The 19,110-nt window shown below is 42.1% G+C and overlaps 1 protein-coding gene across 1 annotated transcript in view; it reads right to left on the minus strand.

Moving 5' to 3' along the window:
- Positions 1-350: 350 nt before the first annotated feature.
- The window catches only part of EFEMP1 (EGF containing fibulin extracellular matrix protein 1), a 130,425-nt gene continuing 111,665 nt past the window's right edge, over positions 351-19,110 (minus strand). Inside the window, exons 8-11 of the mRNA XM_040429712.1 lie at positions 18,441-18,560; positions 15,960-16,086; positions 4,036-4,231; positions 351-1,563 (exon numbers count right to left, since the gene is read on the minus strand). Of these exons, the coding sequence (XP_040285646.1) occupies positions 1,402-1,563; positions 4,036-4,231; positions 15,960-16,086; positions 18,441-18,560 (605 nt within the window). The 3' untranslated portion in view covers positions 351-1,401. The remainder of the gene's footprint in view (positions 1,564-4,035; positions 4,232-15,959; positions 16,087-18,440; positions 18,561-19,110) is intronic.

The raw sequence follows: 19,110 nt of genomic DNA on the forward strand, positions 1-19,110 counted from the left end.
GGCATGAGTAGATTAACGGCCATACATGCTCCTCTGGTATGCAAATGAGATCTTAACAAGCTCTGCCTCTAATGCCACCAGATATAAGGCAGCTATCCTAAAAGTCAATGTTCAACCCTTTAAATACACCTTGAGACATTGCCCCTCATCAGTGCAGAGCAGAAAGTACTGGCTTAACTGGGTGAGGGCCAAGTCAGCATTTGGTGGGTACTGTCTCTCCTTGGGGAGAGAGCACCTTAGTCAGCATGAGTAGATTAACGGCCATACATGCTCCTCTGGTATGCAAATGAGATCTTAACAAGCTCTGCTTCTAATGCCACCAGATGTAAGACAGCTATCCTATAAGTCAATGGTCCATCTTTTAAATAGGCCTTGAGACATGACTCGGATATTAAATAAGCCAGCATCTCATCTGCAGACAGCTGTTTGGGGGTGATTGCCCCCTCATCAGTGCAGAGCAGAGTACTGGCTTAACTATAGAGACACACCCTGTTGACAAAGGAATGTTTGCACCCAGTTGTCAATTTATTCATATATTCTCAGGAGGAATAACAGTGGAATGGCACAATATATAGATTTCTAAGACAAGATGCCTCAGTTTTGTCATGGAATAGGAAATATATTCCAGATATTTAAAGGAGTTATCCCATAATTAATGCTAAATAAGAACAGACATCATACAGTATATGACATGACAGTCTCTTTCTAACAAAGCTAGAACCAGCCATGTAACTCACATGGACGATCTCCAATTTATTGCTCCAATTGCTCTGTTAGATTAATTTTAGGCTGGCAGCGCAGGAGTGTGTGACCTTTTTCAGGGGGTGTGTCAGTTCTGCTGCAGCTGTCTCCTTGTAACTTTCACAGTTTCCGACATTAGATGCAGCTGATGACAGCTGAAGGATGAAGTGAGCATGTGCGACCATCTCAGTTATTACTGAGGTCGACAGAGAAAAAGATTAAAAGAACAAACAGCAGGTGGAGCCTTACATCTACATTTTGAATTGATTAACTCGCTGGCTATACAAAATTTCTAATGACACATGATTATAAAAGTATTCATATCTGGTGCTGGTTTGAAAAATGTAGACTATCTGTCTTAGGACAACCCCCTTAATAAAACAGACATGTCACATGTCAGGAGAGCTCACAGGTCTTCTTTGATTCACCTGAAGTTGGTGATACCAGTAAGATATAAGGCCATTTGGTTCAGACCATAAAATGGCTTGCTCCACCACTGTATACCATGACTACAATTTGACAAAAAAGAACACTGCATTTGAAATGTAATTACCAAAAAATGTGAGTGGTCTATGTGTACAACGTGATTAAAAGAAGACACTTCTATAAATAAAAGGTAATGTGGAATATGTTTTTGCTCCCAGTGTCATTGTGAAGTCACTAGAATGGGTATGGGCCAACTACTATAGTAAGTCGTAAAATTGAGCTTGACCGATAGTTCATCAAACTGTTTACAGTCACCATTTCCAGGTCAACAATGTATTCTCTTGGTCCAGTTAGTGGCCTGATCAGGACAAGCATTGCACTTACTCCACTGGTATGCTGGAATGAAAATCATTGGTGAAGTCAAGATGATGCATTTTAATACTTATGTTCATTAACATTTTGTACATTTTAAAGGGGTTTTCTGGGATTTCAAAATTGATGAACTATCTTCAGGATAGGTCATCAATAGTGTTGAGCGAATCGAAGTTAAACAAATTGACTTCAGGAAAGATTCGATTAACTACAAATCCAAATTTCCTCACGCTTCATGGTAATGAATCAATTTTCCCGGAAATAGTGGTAAAAAAAAACCATACTCAGCTCATCCATTTGCACGCGAAGCGGCCATCGCAGCCATATTGATTGAAAATACCGTGTGAAATCTCGTGTGCGGTGATGTATGACGTCACCACACCGGGCACTGTGATAACATCATCAAGTTGGCTGTGATGGCCTCTATGTGATCAAATGGATGAGGTGAGCATTTTTTTTTTTTTTTTGCCTGATTTACCGCTGAAAGGCCTAAATGGTATCTTCAGATGCCGCGATCAGTGATGAACACGGCACATGAAGGGTTCAATGATGGGGGAGGCACGATCACCGTTCCCTGTCATTGTGAGCGCTACATACAAAGAAATGCGATTTGTGATGAAGTAATTCACCATGAACCTAATTTCTTTGTGAAATTTGGCACAGCAGCTGAATAGAATTTTCCATAACTTCGCTCATCACCAGTCATCAATATCCGATCAGTGTGATCTGACCTCGAGCTGAAGCTGACCAGAGCACCAAGGCCTCTTCCTAGGTCTTCACGTCCATTAGTCGCATATTTTTTTGTGCAGCTCAGTCCCATTGAAGTGAATGGGATTGAGCTGCAATACTAATCACTGTCGCTATAGAATGCATGCTGCTATGCTGGGTATGCTGTGAAGACCCTGTAGTACTCTTCAAACAGCTGATCAGCGGAGTGCTGGGAGTCAGACCTTTATGATCAATGAACCCTTTGGTTTTCTGAAGCTTGACCCTACAGCAATCAGTTGACCCTTCCAGGCCAGTTCCAATCAGAAAATGTATGATGAGACAGCCCATTTGAAGCACAGTTACACAAAACTCAATAATTGGGATGGAGTCATAATCATTTAATATATTGTCTTTACTGTGCTCACCCTTACATCCCTACTATAGGAACAACCAGATAATATTATTTTCAGAATGTACATTAAGAGGTTCACTCACTAAAGAGAACAGCTATCCATATGCCCTATTAGGACACATGGACGTCATAGTGAGACACAAATGTGAACATAGCCTAACAAAATGCTGATCTCTGTGTCAGACCTGGCTAACTCATACATTTGGATGTTTTTTTTAGGTAACACTAGTTTTGACCTGCAGCTGTAGATATAATCAGCTATGAATTCCTCTGCCAACATCAGCTGTACAATGGCAGTGTCTGAAGCAGTGACCACCACAGTTAAACAACCGACTGTAAGAAGACGCTCAGAGTAAAAAAGAGCTCCCAGTAAATGTTGCTATCATTTATCAATGTTGTGTATGACTATGTGCTACTAACAGTTCTGTTTTTAGATTACAACACGACCGTGCTGGTCTCCTCTGTTGGCAGAGTCTGCTTCTGGGCATCTGCTCAAACTAGCTTATCATTGGCAGAGTTAAAGGGGCTCTCTAGGAATTAAAAAAAAGAAAATACTTAAACATTATTTTATAATAAATATATTCACAAATACCTTTCATTAGTTATAATGGCTTGTTTTGTCTAGGGAACAATCATTAGGAGAAATAAAATGGCAGCTGTCCTATAAGTACAAACAAAATCTGTCCTAGTCACACAGGAGGACAAGTTACTTCACCACAATGAGCCATAGTGCTGCCTCATCCTCCTCTCTGCTCTGCTTGTCAGGAATCATGATCCTGAATACAGGTGAATCTCTGTGGCAATGGAGAAGATGAGGAGACGTAAGAGGAGGTGGGGGATATGACTAAATGAGCAGCAGCAGTTGTATGCAGCTCCCATTACAATAGCAACACATTACCACAGCCTGTCCTGTCTGTCCTCTCTGTACTTCATGTCTCCTCATGAACTAAATTCCCCAGAGATTCACCTAAAGTTCTTATCATCTGTATTCAGGATCATAATCCCTGACAAGTAGAGAGGGGGATGGGGCAGCTATTTACATCAGTGTTGCAAAGTAACTTGTCCTCCTGTGTAATTAGGACAGGGTTTGTGTGAACTAATGGGATAGTGGCCATTTTGTTTCCCCTGATGATTGCTCCCCAGACAAAACGAGCCATTATAAATAATGAAAGGTATTTGAGAATATATTTATAATAAAGTAATATTTAAGTATTTTCATTTTCTTAATTCCTGGAGAACCCCTTTAATTAATTAGGAAATCTCAAGGACTCCCTACTGAATAATAGCAATCCCCAATAGTGCAATCTTTAGAACCGAAAGAGAAATCTTGACTTAAATATTTTTTTTAAATGCACTTTTTGATTAAATAAACTCACCCGTAAGAAGAAGTCTCCATTTTCATTTCCAGATTTAATCCTGAAAGTGTTGATTGTATTAGAATAAATTAATGTAGCCTGAACTTGGAAGATGTCAGAAGGTACGGCTCGGTTGGATCTGATGCTCATGTATTTATAGACAATACTGTATGGTTGATCTCGACAAAGAGGATTTGTAGCATGACAGACACAGCGGCTGAAACATCAAGATATGTATATTATTTTTTAATTAATAAAACATGAATTATGAATGTAAATAGACTAGTGCCATATGACCAAATTAGATGTCCTATAAATACCAATTCTGACAAAGCAGTTCAGGGTGTAGTAGTCTATATTTACAACAATTGAGTTGATGTCCGCCATTTTAAATTATAACTTGCCAGGGATGAAAGCCTTAAAATCTTTATTGTACTTGAATTTTTACCTATTCTAGCCATTGATCACTTCAAGACATTGGTTATCTTGTTCATCAGATAATCACGTTATCCTGGAAGTCTACTGTTTTTCATCTTTTAGCCCCCTATACAGGGATCTGGCCTTCACTGCAGGGGAGCCACCAGGTCGCTACCTCTTGGAATAGTCCTGGTGTGGTTGGCTGTTGATCCACCGGGGTCAGAGATACCGTCGCGAAGCACCAAGCTATTAAGCAATACACATATTCAGGAAACAGCTTAAGCTTAGGGCAGGCAGAGTTTGTGAGAATCTGTGAAACTAATCCAACAGGGTAGGCAGCAGAGGGTCAGCCAGTACAGTACACAGACAGAGGTTGGGTCAGGCAGTGGAAGGTAAGAAATCGGTAGACAGGTATAGGTCGGTACAGGAGCAGACAGGAATATCACACCTTCACTAGGAAACTATCAAGGTAGAAAAACCTTGAGCTCAGGCTAGGTTGCCAGTTGTAACGTGCCTGGGGTCCAAGGCAGAACCGGTTTACAGGTAAAACAGAACATGGATACAGACGTACGAACAGGCGCACTACAAGGAACAGCCGGTGTGGACCCACTGCGACACTGACTGACAATATCGGGTATTCACTAGAGCCTCAGATGGCGAGGATAGGCTTGGGCCAAAGGTAGTTGCCAGGGCCTACTCCAGAGCGTAAACTGAGTCAGTGGCAGCTGGTCCAGACAGACCAGAATGTACCTGGAATAGGTTCCGGCAGGAAGCATAACATACAAGACAGGAACTAGACATGACACAAGGCAAGGTAAAAGGCATGGTCAAGGCATAGCAAAGTACAGGACATGGGTAAGGGAGGGCATGGAACAAAACAAGAACAACGCATAGCGAAATACAGGACATGGATGAGGCATGGCATGAAACAAGACATGGACAAGACATAGAGACAGAAAAGGGGCATTCCCAGTCCAGGGAACACAGGAACCCTCTTCCGAAGGCAAGACAGAAACAAGGCATGGCATAGTACAAGACATGGACAAGGCAAGGCATAGAACAAGACCTGGATAAGGCAAGGCAAAGATCAAAACATGACATAAACACTATACAGGACATGGAACCGGAGCACAGATGCAAAACCAGGCGACACCACGCAGAAGAGTTGATGGAAAACCCCCAGGAACAGAAGTGAGGTGCTAACCTAGCAGCAAAGCATGGACAAGGCATGGCATGGAACAGGACCGGAACAGGGCATGGCATAGTACAGGACAGCCTGAATGAACAGTACTGACCCCCAGACTGCACACAGGAACAGGACAGCCTGAATTAACAGAACTGACCACACTGCATACAGCCTGACCAAGACCATCTTCCCAGAACCTCAGCTCACAGGACTATATAGCTGGGTAACGAGGCACCTAGAAAGCCACACCCAGGCACAGCAGACAGGGGAGTTAACCCCATCAGAACCGGAACTCAGAACAGCAGGATACTGAACCAGACATTGCCCCTGGCAACCAGCAACGGCATCACAGGGAAACAACCCTCCCGTGACACAGAGACGGAGAGAGTAACCATACACAGGCAGTTCACAACAGACCCCGCAGCCAGCACGCAGTCCCTAGCAACCGGCCTACACAGGATTTCGGCCTGCAGCCAGTACGCAAGGGCGTCTGCAGCCAGCCTACACGGAGAAGGCCGCAATGAACCGCACTATGACACCAGTCATAGGCTGTGGAAGAATTAGGACCTGTACTGACCCTTTAAGAGCCAGTAAGCATGCGAGGAGAGCAAGACAGTAGCAATCTTGAGACACTATACTAACACTAGCATTGCAGACAATGCCAAGCCCATGCTTAAAGGCTATGGACACCTTTGAAGATGTTTTTTTTATAATTGCATTCTACAAATTCTGGATGGAATTTTTTTTTACATTGGTGTTTGTTAAAAATTTTCAACAGTTTTCACTTTCAGCACATCTATTGCTTTCTGCTTCACAATTAATCCGTCAGAGAGCGATTTATAGTTTCCTAACAGCTCATATACATTAATTGTAGCTAAATTTGTATCACTTTGATAAGAATTTATCTTAAAATGAGTGTGTATGAGTTGTCAGGACTGGAGTTCAGAGATAAGGGCTATGAACTGAGCCATCAGAGCTGCTCCCTAGTGGATTCACTGAGAATAGGGAAGCAATAGTCTGCAGATGCACTGGAAATGAAAACTGTAAAAGAAAAACTGTTGAAAATTGTTAATAAATAACTATTATTATTTTTTATTTTTTTGCCTAAAATGAGTAGAATGCAATTATAAAAAATTGTCCCCAAAGTTGTCCACAGTCTTTAATTTAACGGACCTAATGCAGATTTTTTTTAGCACCATACTGTTTGATGGGAATACTTAAAGGGATTTTCTGGAATTTAAATATTAATAACCTATCCTCAGAATAGGTCATCAATGTCTTTTTGCTGTTGGTCCAACCAGGGCCGGTACAAGGCAGGGGCCGAAGGAGCGGGTGCCCTGGGCGCTACCATTTGCGGACAGGAGGGGGGCGCAGGTGAAGTGCCAGCCACGGCCCCCCCTACATCATGCTGTGCCCCCCCATGTGCCCCCCCAACTAAAATGACCCCCCCACCCAAGTGAGCAGCCGCCGCCGGGCACAGGGAGATGAGCGCTTCCATTGCGCTCATCTCCATTGTAAACTGTCTGTGCCAGCGGAGGTGCAGGGGAGGGAGAGGCGTGTCCCTTCCCTTTCCTCTGATAGGCTGCAGGCAGGCACCGAAGTGGAGGAGAGGCCCCGCCCCCTAATTACTCCTGTTTACCTTTCTAAAGCTAAAGGACCTTTGATGATGTCATCACAGGTCCTGTAAGGGAACTGCACAGTGTAAAGTGTAGTTCCCAGGTTAGAACAGTGCATCTGCCAGGACCTGTGATGACATCATCTTCAACATCACAGGTCCTGCAGAATCTAGCAAAGGAACTGCACCAAAAATGGTGTAGTTCCTAGGTTTCAAAGGTACATCTGCCAGGACCTGTGATGACATCATCACAGGTCCTTCAACCCCTAACAGCAAGTATTAAAAGTTCACAAGCAGCTCTGTATTGATCCATACAGACTGGAATGGAGAGGTAAGAGGAGGTCCTCCACTTTTCATCATTTACCCCCCCCCCCCCTCCATGCCCTGTTTTTACTCATTGCTCACTCATGTATACTACTTCAGACAGTTACCACTACCTCATGTACCTCACAGTGACTATAATGCATAACTGACCACATATTTCTATAAACACTGCATCTACAGTATTATACCTTCTATGTGTCACATCAATACACTGCTCTGTATATATATATATATATATATATATATATACACACACATACATGCACACACACTGCATATATTACACAGTATTATACATGCAATATGTACAGATATATAGTATATACCGCAGTGCACTGATATGTGAGGTATGAGGTATAATAGATGCTGTGTGTACAGATATCAGTACACTTCTGTATATACTATATATGTGAGGTACGAGGTATAATAGATGCAGTGTGTACAGATATATAGTATATACAGCAGTGTACTGATATGTGAGGTACGAGGTGTCAATACACTGCTGTATTTACTATATACCTGTACACACTGCATCTATTATACCTCGTACCTCACATATTACACTACTGTATATACTGTATACACTGCATATATTATACCCCGTACCTCACATATCAGTACACTGCTGTATATACTATATACCTGTACACACTGCATCTATTATACCCTGTACCTCACATATCAGAACACTAGGGAATATACTATATACCTGTACACACTGCATCTATTATACCGCGTACCTCACATAACTGTACACTGCTGTATATAATATACATCTGCATCTATTATACCTCTTTTGTGTGCCAGGGCTGTTTTGTAATCCCATTCCGGCCCTGATGGCATAAATTATAAAACGCAGCAGCAAGAATAGTTCATGGAACAAAGGGAGGGGCTATAAAAGGGGAATGGGGGCCCAATTTAGATTCCTGCTATGGGGCCCAGTGATTTTTATGTATGCCCCTGGCTGCAGGCACTAGGCCGGCAGCCTATCAGAGGCCGGCGCAATGACGTCATCGTGCCGCCTGAGCCTTACATTACAGCGTGGGACACAGGAAGAGGCTGCATCGCATCGCTGACACTTAGGTAAGTATAAGTGTTTTTTTTTGTTTTTTTTTTACAATAGTGTTACTGGCACATTGGGGGGGCTTATTACAAAACTGGCACATGATGATGGGGGGGACTTTATACTGGCACATGATGATGGGGGGGAACTTTATAGTGTCTGTGACTTTCAAAGTCCCACAGTCCTTTGTTCTATTGCTTTAAGTATATTCTTGTTTTGAAACAACATTGATTCTTTCTTAAAAACGGGGGGGAGGGGGGGGGGGGGGCGCAGTTTGCCATCTTCGCCCTGGGCACCAAATGGCCTTGTCCCAGCCCTGGGTCCAACTCCCAGACTTAGGCCTATGATATCACGTTTGTCAGTTATATAACTTTTGTGCAGCTCAGTCCAAAAGTCAGTGCCTTAACCGCCTCCGGACCGCCTAACGCAGGATCGCGTTCTGGAGGCGGCAGCGCTGCGCAGAGTCACGCATATACGCGTCATCTCGCGAGACGCGAGATTTCGCTCAAAGCCGGCCCGCGCATGCGCATCACGGGCCGGCAAAAGTTAAAGAACAATTTCGTCACCAGCCTGCCAGCAACGATCATTGGCTGGCAGGCTGGCGATTTTCAAAAAAATGAATCACAAGCCATATAACAGATCATACAGTTGCAAGAAAAAGTATGTGAACCCTTTGGAATGATATGAATTTCTGCACAAATTGGTCATAAAATGTGATCTGATCTTCATCTAAGTCACAACAATAGACAATCACAGTCTGCTTAAACTAATAACACACAAATAATTAAATGATACCATGTTTTTATTGAACACACCATGTAAACATTCACAGTGCAGGTGGAAAAAGTATGTGAACCCCTAGACTAATGACATCTCCAAGAGCTAATTGGAGAGAGGTGTCAGCCAACTGAAGTCCAATCAATGAGATGAGATTGGAGGTGTTGGTTACAGCTGCCCTGCCCTAAAAAACACACACCAGTTCTGGGTTTTCCTTTTCACAAGAAACATTGCCTGATGTGAATGATGCTTTGCACAAAAGAGCTCTCAAAAGACCTACGATTAAGAATTGTTTACTTGCATAAAGCTGGAAAGGGTTATAAAAGTATCTCCAAAAGCCTCGCTGTTCATCAGTCCACAGTAAGACAAATTGTCTATAAATGGAGAAAGTTCAGCACTGCTGATACTCTCCCTAGGAGTGGCCGTCCTGTAAAGATGACTGCAAGAGCACAGCGCAGACTGCTCAATGAGGTGAAGAAGAATCCTAGAGTGTCAGCTAAAGACTTACAAAAGTCTCTGGCATATGCTAACATCCCTGTTAGCGGATCTACGATACGTAAAACACTAAACAAGAATTGATTTCATGGGAGGATACCACAGAGGAAGCCACTGCTGTCCAAAAAAAACAGTGTTGCACGTTTACAGTTTGCACAAGAGCCTGGATGTTCCACAGCAGTACTGGCAAAATATTCAGTGGACAGATGAAACCAAAGTTGAGTTGTTTGGAAGAAACACACAACACTATGTGTGGAGAAAAAGAGGCACAGCACACCAACATCAAAACCTCATCCCAACTGTGAAGTATGGTGGTGGGGGCATCATGGTTTGGGGCTGCTTTGCTGCGTCAGGGCCTGGACGGATTGCTATCATCGAAGGAAAAATGAATTCCCAAGTTTATCAAGACATTTTGCAGGAGAACTTAAGGCCATCTGTCCACCAGCTGAAGCTCAACAGAAGATGGGTGTTGCAACAGGACAACGACCCAAAGCATAGAATAAATCAACAACAGAATTGCTTAAACAGAAGAAAATACGCCTTCTGCAGTGGCCCAGTCAGAGTCCTGACCTGAACCCGATTGAGATGCTGTGGCATGACCTCAAGAAAGCGATTCACACCAGACATCCAAAGAATATTGCTGAACTGAAACAGTTCTGTAAAGAGGAATGGTCAAGAATTACTCCTGACCGGTGTTCACGTCTGATCTGCAACTACAGGAAAAGTTTGGTTGAAGTTATTGCTGCAAAAGGAGGTTCCACCAGTTATTAAATCCAAGGGTTCACATACTTTTTCCACCTGCACTGTGAATGTTTACATGGTGTGTTCAATAAAAACATGGTAACATTTAATTCTTTGTGTGCGTTATTAGTTTAAGCAGACTGTGATTGTCTATTGTTGTGACTTAGATGAAGATCAGATCACATTTTATGACCAATTTGTGCAGAAATCCATATCATTCCAAAGGGTTCACATACTTTTTCTTGCAACTGTATTAGTAAATATGATCTGTTATATGGCTTGTCTGCTCCTCTGCTGGTCCTTTTCGTCGGTTGGATCCAGCAGAGGAGCAGACTTCACAGTGAGTAGCACCAACACCACACTTTAGCCCCAGATCACCCCCTGCACCCCAATTAACCCTTTGATCACCCCTTTGATCGCCCCTGTCAATCACTTAGTGAAAGACAAAAAGTGATCAGTGTCGCCCAGCCCACCGCACCGCAGTCACTGATTCGCTGATTAGCGTATCGCTAATCAGCATTTGTACTTTTATAGTATCTGTAAGTGATCAAAACTGATCACGGTCAGATCTATAATAGTATTAGTGTCACTTTAGTTCGCCCTCCACCCAAAACGCAGTGTTTGCCCGATCAGGCCTGATCGGTCGCCCACACGTGCGTTCACCCACGCCCGCCCCACCGCAGTGACACAAAATATATATTTTTTGATCACTGCACATTCACTTTACAAGCACTGCGGCGATAAAAAAATCAGTTTTGATATTTTTTATCAACCGCAGCGGAATCCGGTACTTCGCTAGCCTCCCCTTTGTAAGACAGGCTTGCTTTTTTTCTTGGGTAGTCTCAGGGAATACCCCTAAATTTAGCAGTCCAAAATGTCAAACAGGGGGTATTCTTCTGAAGAGGCCTACAGGATTCTGACCCAGTCGGATGAGGAATGGGAACCCTCATCTGAAGAATCTAGCGGGTCAGAATATGAACCTGTAGAAAGCAGTGGCTCTCTGACCCAAAGTTCGGACGAGGAGGTGGAGGTCCCTGATAGAACCAGGCGTACCCGGCCCCGTGTCGCTAGACCACAGGTTATGCAGGATCCGCTTCACTGCGGAGCTCTTGGACTTAGTCGTGGCAGAGACAAACCGGTATGCCACACAATTTATATCCGCCAACCCGGGAAGCTATTATGCCCAGCCTTTCCGGTGGAAACCAGTCCAAGTTTCCGAAATGAAAATTTTTCTGGGCCTTCTCCTCAACATGGGTCTAACTAAAAAGCATGAATTGCGGTCATATTGGTCCACGAACCCGATTCATCACATGCCCATGTTCTCTGCTGCTATGTCCAGGGCACGATTTGAGGCCATCCTCCGTTTCCTGCATTTTAGCGACAACACCACCTCCCGTCCCAGAGGCCACCCAGCTTTTGACCGGCTCCACAAAATTCGGCCCCTCATAGACCACTTCAACCAGAAATTTGCAGATTTGTATACCCCCGAGCAAAACATCTGCGTAGACGAGTCCCAAATACATTTTACCGGGCGCCTTGGCTTCAAACAATACATCCCAAGCAAGCGTGCCCGGTATGGGGTCAAATTTTATAAGCTCTGTGAAAGGGCCACAGGCTATACCCACAAATTTCGGATCTATGAGGGAAAAGATCAGACCCGTGTCATTGAAAAGCCCCTCTCAGTCCACGACTATAATTTGCTCATGGGAGGGGTGGACTTCAATGACCAGATGTTGTCTCCGTATTTAGTTTCCCGACGCACCAGACGCTGGTATAAGAAGGTGTCTGTATATTTAATTCAATTGGCTCTGTACAATAGTTTTGTTCTCTACAGTAAGGCTGGGAGAACAGGATCCTTCCTCAAATTCCAGGAAGAGATCATCGAGAACCTCCTGTATCCAGAAGGTTCCGTGGCCCCATCCACCAGTGTAGTTAGCCGTCTACACGAGCGACATTTCCCCAGTGTCGTTCCTGGTACCTCAACCCAACCGTCACCCCGAAAAAGATGTTGTGTCTGTAGCAGGAGTGGAATAAGGCGTGACACCCGCTATTTCTGTCCTGACTGACCACCCTGCCCTATGCTTTGGAGAGTGTTTCCGGAAGTACCACACACAGGTACACCTAGCATAGGGATTGCATCTCACAGGACAGGCACACAGGGCTATTAGGGCCCTTTTACTCACAGCTGCTGCAAACCTCTCCTTTCACCTGGGATAAAGTGCATAACGTACTTCGCCACATCTTTGGGCGATTTGCGCTTTGCACATTGTCCCATGGGGAAGGAGAGGTTTGTTCTATAAAGGTAAAAAAAACTAAACAAAAAAAAAATTACCGTTAAGTAAAAAAGTTAACGTTCAGTTAAAAAAGTTAAAAAAAGTTTATATGTTCTGTTCAAAAGTTAATAAATTTATTGCGTTGCGGCCTGGTTTTTTCTTTTTTGTTTTGTTTTTTTTACCTTCCAGGTGGACCAACCGATCAACTAGCTGCAGCACTGATGTGCATTCTGACAGAAGCATTGCGCTGCTGTCAGATTACACGCAAGTCGGTGTACGCGGCGCTGCAAGACGAGATTTCTCCTCTGCAGTAAAAGATACGTTTGACGAGGCATATGAGGTGAGGAGGTGGCGGTGTTCATATACTTTGGCAAACACTTTGTATATATATATAAAAAAAAAAAAATCCCGGCAAGGATTTATTCATCCACATCGATTGATGTGAATGGAGAAATCTGGTTTGCCAGGGCAAACGATCTAAGTGGGTATGGATGTTGGGCGGAGCTCCTATGTCCTGGCAGACGCCTTTCCCCTCCTTTTTCTTTTTTTGGCAGAGATTTTTTCATCCACATTGATCGATGCGAATGAAGAAATCTGTGCCGTTCATTTTATTCTTTCAGCCCAGAGGCTGAACGGAAAAAAAAAATCTCATTACCCGTATGCTCAATATAAGGAGAATAGCAGGAACTCCTAATGCTGGGCATACATGTAATGATTGCGGAGACCCTCAAATGCCAGGGCAGTACAAACACCCCACAAATAACACCATTTTGGAAAGAAGACACCCCAAGGTATTCGCTGAGGGGCATATTGAGTCCATGAAAGATTGAAATTTTTGTCCCAATTTAGCGGAAAGGGAGACTTTGTGAGAAAAAAAATCAAAAAAATCAATTTCCGCTAACTTGTGGCAAATTTTTTTTTTCTATGAACTCGCCATGCCCCTCATTGAATACCTTGGGGTGTCTTCTTTCCAAAATGGGGTCACATGTGGGGTATTTATACTGCCCTGGCATTTTAGGGGCCCCAAAGCGTGAGAAGAAGTCTGGTATCCAAATGTCTAAAAATGCCCTCCTAAAAGGAATTTGGGCCCCTTTGCCCACCTAGGCTGCAAGAAAGTGTCACACATGTGGTATCTCCGTATTCAGGAGAAGTTGGGAAATGTGTTTTGGGGTGTCATTTTACATATACCCATGCTGGGTGAGAGAAATATCTTGGTCAAATGCCAACTTTGTATAAAAAAATGGGAAAAGTTGACTTTTGCCAAGATATTTCTCTCACCCAGCATGGGTATATGTAAAATGACACCCCAAAACACATTCCCCAACTTCTCCTGAATACGGAGATACCACATGTGTGACACTTTTTTGCAGCCTAGGTGGGCAAAGGGGCCCACATTCCATAGAGCACCTTTCGGATTTCACCGGCCATTTTTTACAGAATTTGATTTCAAACTCCTTACCACACATTTGGGCCCCTAGAATGCCAGGGCAGTATAACTACCCCACAAGTGACCCCATTTTGGAAAGAAGACACCCAAAGGTATTTGCTGATGGGCATAGTGAGTTCATAGAACTTTTTATTTTTTGTCACAAGTTAGTGGAATATGAGACTTTGTAAGAAAAAAAAAAAAATCATAATTTTCCGCTAACTTGTGACAAAAAATAAAAAGTTCGATGAACTCACTATGCCCATCAGCGAATACCTTAGGGTGTCTACTTTCCGAAATGGGGTAATTTGTGGGGTGTTTGTACTGTCTGGCCATTGTAGAACCTCAGGAAACATGACAGGTGCTCAGAAAGTCAGAGCTGCTTCAAAAAGGTTCACATTCACATTTTTGTACCATAGTTTGTAAACGCTATAACTTTTACCCAAACCATTTTTTTTTTACCCAAACATTTTTTTTTTATCAAAGACATGTAGAACAATAAATTTAGAGCAAAATTTATATATGGATGTCGTTTTTTTTGCAAAATTTTACAACTGAAAGTGAAAAATGTAATTTTTTTGCAAAAAAATCGTTAAATTTCGATTAATAACAAAAAAAGTAAAAATGTCAGCAGCAATGAAATACCACCAAATGAAAGCTCTATTAGTGAGAAGAAAAGGAGGTAAAATTCATTTGGGTGGTAAGTTGCATGACCGAGCAATAAACGGTGAAAGTAGGGTAGGTCAGAAGTGTAAAAAGTGGCCTGGTCTTTCAGGGTGTTTAAAGAGGACCTTTCACCGATTCTTACCCTATGAACTAACTATACAGACATGTGGAGCGGCACCCGGGGATCTCACTGCACTTACTATTATCCCCGGGCGCCGCTCCGTTCTCCTGATATGCACTCCGGTATCTCCGCTCACTAAGTTATAGTAGGCGGAGATACCAGTCCCTAAGTTATGGTAGGCGGAGTCTGCCCTAGCGCTGGCCAATCGCAGCGCAGAGCTCACAGCCTGGGAGGTTATTTTCTCCCAGGCTGTGAGCTCTGCAATGCGATTGACCAGCGCTAGGGCAGACTCCGCCTACCATAACTTAGGGAACGGAGATACCGGAGGACATAGCAGGAGAACGGAGCGGCGCCCAGGGATAATAGTAAGTGCGGAGAGATCCCCGGGCGCCGCTCCACATGTATGTATACTTAGTTCATAGGGTAAGAATCGGTGAAAGGTCCTCTTTAAGCTATGGGGGCTGAGGTGGTTAAAGATATGGATCTGAGAGATTATTTTACATCTAGATGGTATCTTTGGACTGTTCAACAGAAGAAAGTCATATTAATGATCCCTTTTCAACACTTTTATTGGATTGAAACATTGTCTACTTAAAACACGTATTCTCATACATATGAGTTTATTAGCTTTTGTCTATCGCCAGGTTATGACACAAGAAACAGAACACAGATTTGTCAGAACTGGTGTAAAGGAAAACTGTCTTAGTTGCCCATAGCAACCAATCAGATTCCACCTTTGGAAAATGAACGGTGGAATCTGACTGGTTGCTATGCAACAAAGCCAATTTTCCTTTACACCAGGGTTTTGATAAATGTCCCAAAGTATATTTACTGTACTTACTTATCTGACATGCGAACATAAGGGTCTTGACAGGGGTTTGCTGGGTAACATCGGAATCCGCCATAATAATTCCAACACATGGCATCTTCCCCACAATCATGTGTGTTGCTTTCACATTCATTTATGTCTAGAAATATATTAAATAGGGAAACGCATTTCTTTAATAATTGAAACAAAAATTTACCTCTGCACATTCAATATCTGTACTACGGACAGTGGACAAGCAGAAGGATGTCAACTTTTCTCAAGAGGTAGTTTTCAATAGTGTCCTTGAATATAATATTGAGTGCTTCATTACAGCTTTGCAAACGTTACCTTGAATTAGCAAATAATATTGCTTCATAAATATACAGTTTGAATTATATTTGAAAAGTAAATTGTGGATTTCTTAAGGGACTGTCTGGTCGATAAAAATTATGTAGAAAAAGCTGATAATGCTGTAAAAAAACATTAAGATGTCTAATTGGTGTCACTGTTTACCAACAAAAATGACTGCTCAGTCAATCACTGGCCATAGTGGTGATCTACCTAAGCCAGTGACTTGCTGAATGGTCATTTTCTGTGTATCAAGAGCCACAAGAAAGTAGGGACTGACGTGGACCAAAATAGGGATGATGGAGGATGATGGAAGATTGGAGATGCTTGTTTTTATTTTTACAGCATTTTGAACCATTTCAAAATATTTTTTATCAGCTTGACGATCCCTTTAATTCATTGTTTACGTTATTTCATTACATAAAAATTTTCTTTGTGCATTTCCAATCCATTTCCAAACAATATGCAAATTATTTTCTCAGAAAGGAAGTAAAGGAAAGAATTTTTTGTATGACTGTGGAATCTTTGTGTATTTTTTACATACTGTTATCTACCCAAACCTTTATGTTAATGTGTAAAGAAATTGTTGATAAAGCCATCATAATTATCAGTCCCAACAACAGAGTATTTACTATATTGTTTCATGATGTTTTCTTCTGAACCTACAATTTGAAAGTTAAATTACTTAAAGGGCATGTCTCATATATTAAAGTTGACTTCTATGAATTAGAGGTAAGTCTGTAGAAGACAAATAATGTGATTGTTCATTTTTTATAATGAAATGTATTTAATTGGTTTTAGGAAAATTCTCTGGGGATGGCCATATTGGAGATACACACTTCCTTCCTGTATTATCTATATAAAAATTGCATTAGGATGTACAGTACAGACCAAAAGTTTGGACACACCTTCTCATTCAAAGAGTTTTCTTTATTTTCATGACTATGAAGGCATCAAAACTATGAATTAACACATGTGGAATTATATACATAACAAACAAGTGTGAAACAACTGAAAATAAGTCATATTCTAGGTTCTTCAAAGTAGCCACCTTTTGCTTTGATTAATGCTTTGCACACTCTTGGCATTCTCTTGATGAGCTTCAAGAGGTAGTCCCCTGAAATGGTTTTCACTTCACAGGTGTGCCCTGTCAGGTTTAATAAGTGGGATTTCTTGCCTTATAAATGGGGTTGGGACCATCAGTTGTGTTGAGGAGAAGTCAGGTGGATACACAGCTGATAGTCCTACTGAATAGACTGTTAGAATTTGTATTATGGCAAGAAAAAAGCATCTAAGTAAAGAAAAACAAGTGGCCATCATTACTTTAAGAAATGAAGGTCAGTCAGTCAGCCGAAAAATTGGGAAAATTTTGGAAGTAAGGGCTATTTGACCATGAAGGAGAGTGATGGGTTGCTGCGCCAGATGACCTGGCCTCCACAGTCACCGGACCTGAAGCCAATCGAGATGGTTTGGGGTGAGCTGGACCGCAGAGTGAAGGCAAAAGGGCCAACAAGTGCTAAGCATCTCTGGGAACTCCTTCAAGACTGTTGGAAGACCATTTAAGGGGACTACCCCTTGAAGCTCATCAAGAGAATGCCAAGAGTGTGCAAAGCAGTAATCAAAGAAAAAGGTGGCTACTTTGAAGAACCTAGAATATGACATATTTTCAGTTGTTTCACACTTGTTTGTTATGTATATATATCCACATGTGTTAATTCATAGTTTTGATGCCTTCATAGTCATGAAAATAAAGAAAACTCTTTGAATGAGAAGGTGTGTCCAAACTTTTGGTCTGTACTGTATGTGCTTTATGGCAGCTGAAATGAATGCAAGTTAATTGATCTTCAGGAAGTACAAACCTCTCTCCAAGATATCAGGAAGTGGCAGGGGGATGCATACACCTGTACATAGCCTCGTCTGTATGTATAGTGTTACTGCCTAGGTCTCCAGCAGTACAATAGAACTGTCAGTATATCCCACCCCCTCTAATAATAATATGATGACTCTGCTCATTCTGTTTTTCTACACAGCAAAGTAGTCAAGTGAGCTGCAAATCTGTGAAAACTGTGCTCTAGCGGCCAGTGTAAAAAACTCACATAGAAATGGTAAAAAATGTGTAATAGAAACCTAATTATACATATTGCACCCTTTAAAAAATATACAAACCTTGACATGATCGAGTTCCAACAAGTTGATATCCTTCTGGGCATACACAGGAGAATCTTCCAGGCTCATTAACACATTGATATTGGCACAAGTAGGTAGATGTTCTGCATTCATCGATATCTGTTAAACAAGAAAGTTATGATGGGAACACTGACGATAAATGTGTTCATGTGTATTTGTCTTTCGGCAAGTTATTAGAAATAAATGACTGTGTTGAGGAAAAATAATGGCCCACAGTAATCAATGTGTTTACATGACTTTTCACTTTTACGCTCAACCTTGGTTTAATCATCAATGTGTCTTAAAGGGGTTGCCTGAGACCCTACAACCAGCTTTTGAGCTAATACTGCATCCCAAGTAATTTTATAATCTACAGGGTGGGCCATTTATATGGATACACCTCAATAAAATGGGAATGGTTGGTGATATTAACTTCCTGTTTGTGGCACATTCCTTTTTTCAATAGGAAGAGGGTCATGTGACACATCAAACTTATTGGGAATTTCACACGAAAAACAATGGTGTGCTTGCTTTTAACGTAACTTTATTCTTTCATGAGTTATTTACAAGTTTCTCTTTGTTTACAGCCATTGAAAAAAATTATGCCCACAGCGTAGCACTCGCCGCATGTCACTGGAGAGTGGCATTAGTCGAACATCCCTTCGGCGGA

This window comes from Bufo bufo, chromosome 4, assembly GCF_905171765.1.
Source record: "Bufo bufo chromosome 4, aBufBuf1.1, whole genome shotgun sequence".
Lineage (NCBI taxonomy): Eukaryota > Metazoa > Chordata > Amphibia > Anura > Bufonidae > Bufo > Bufo bufo.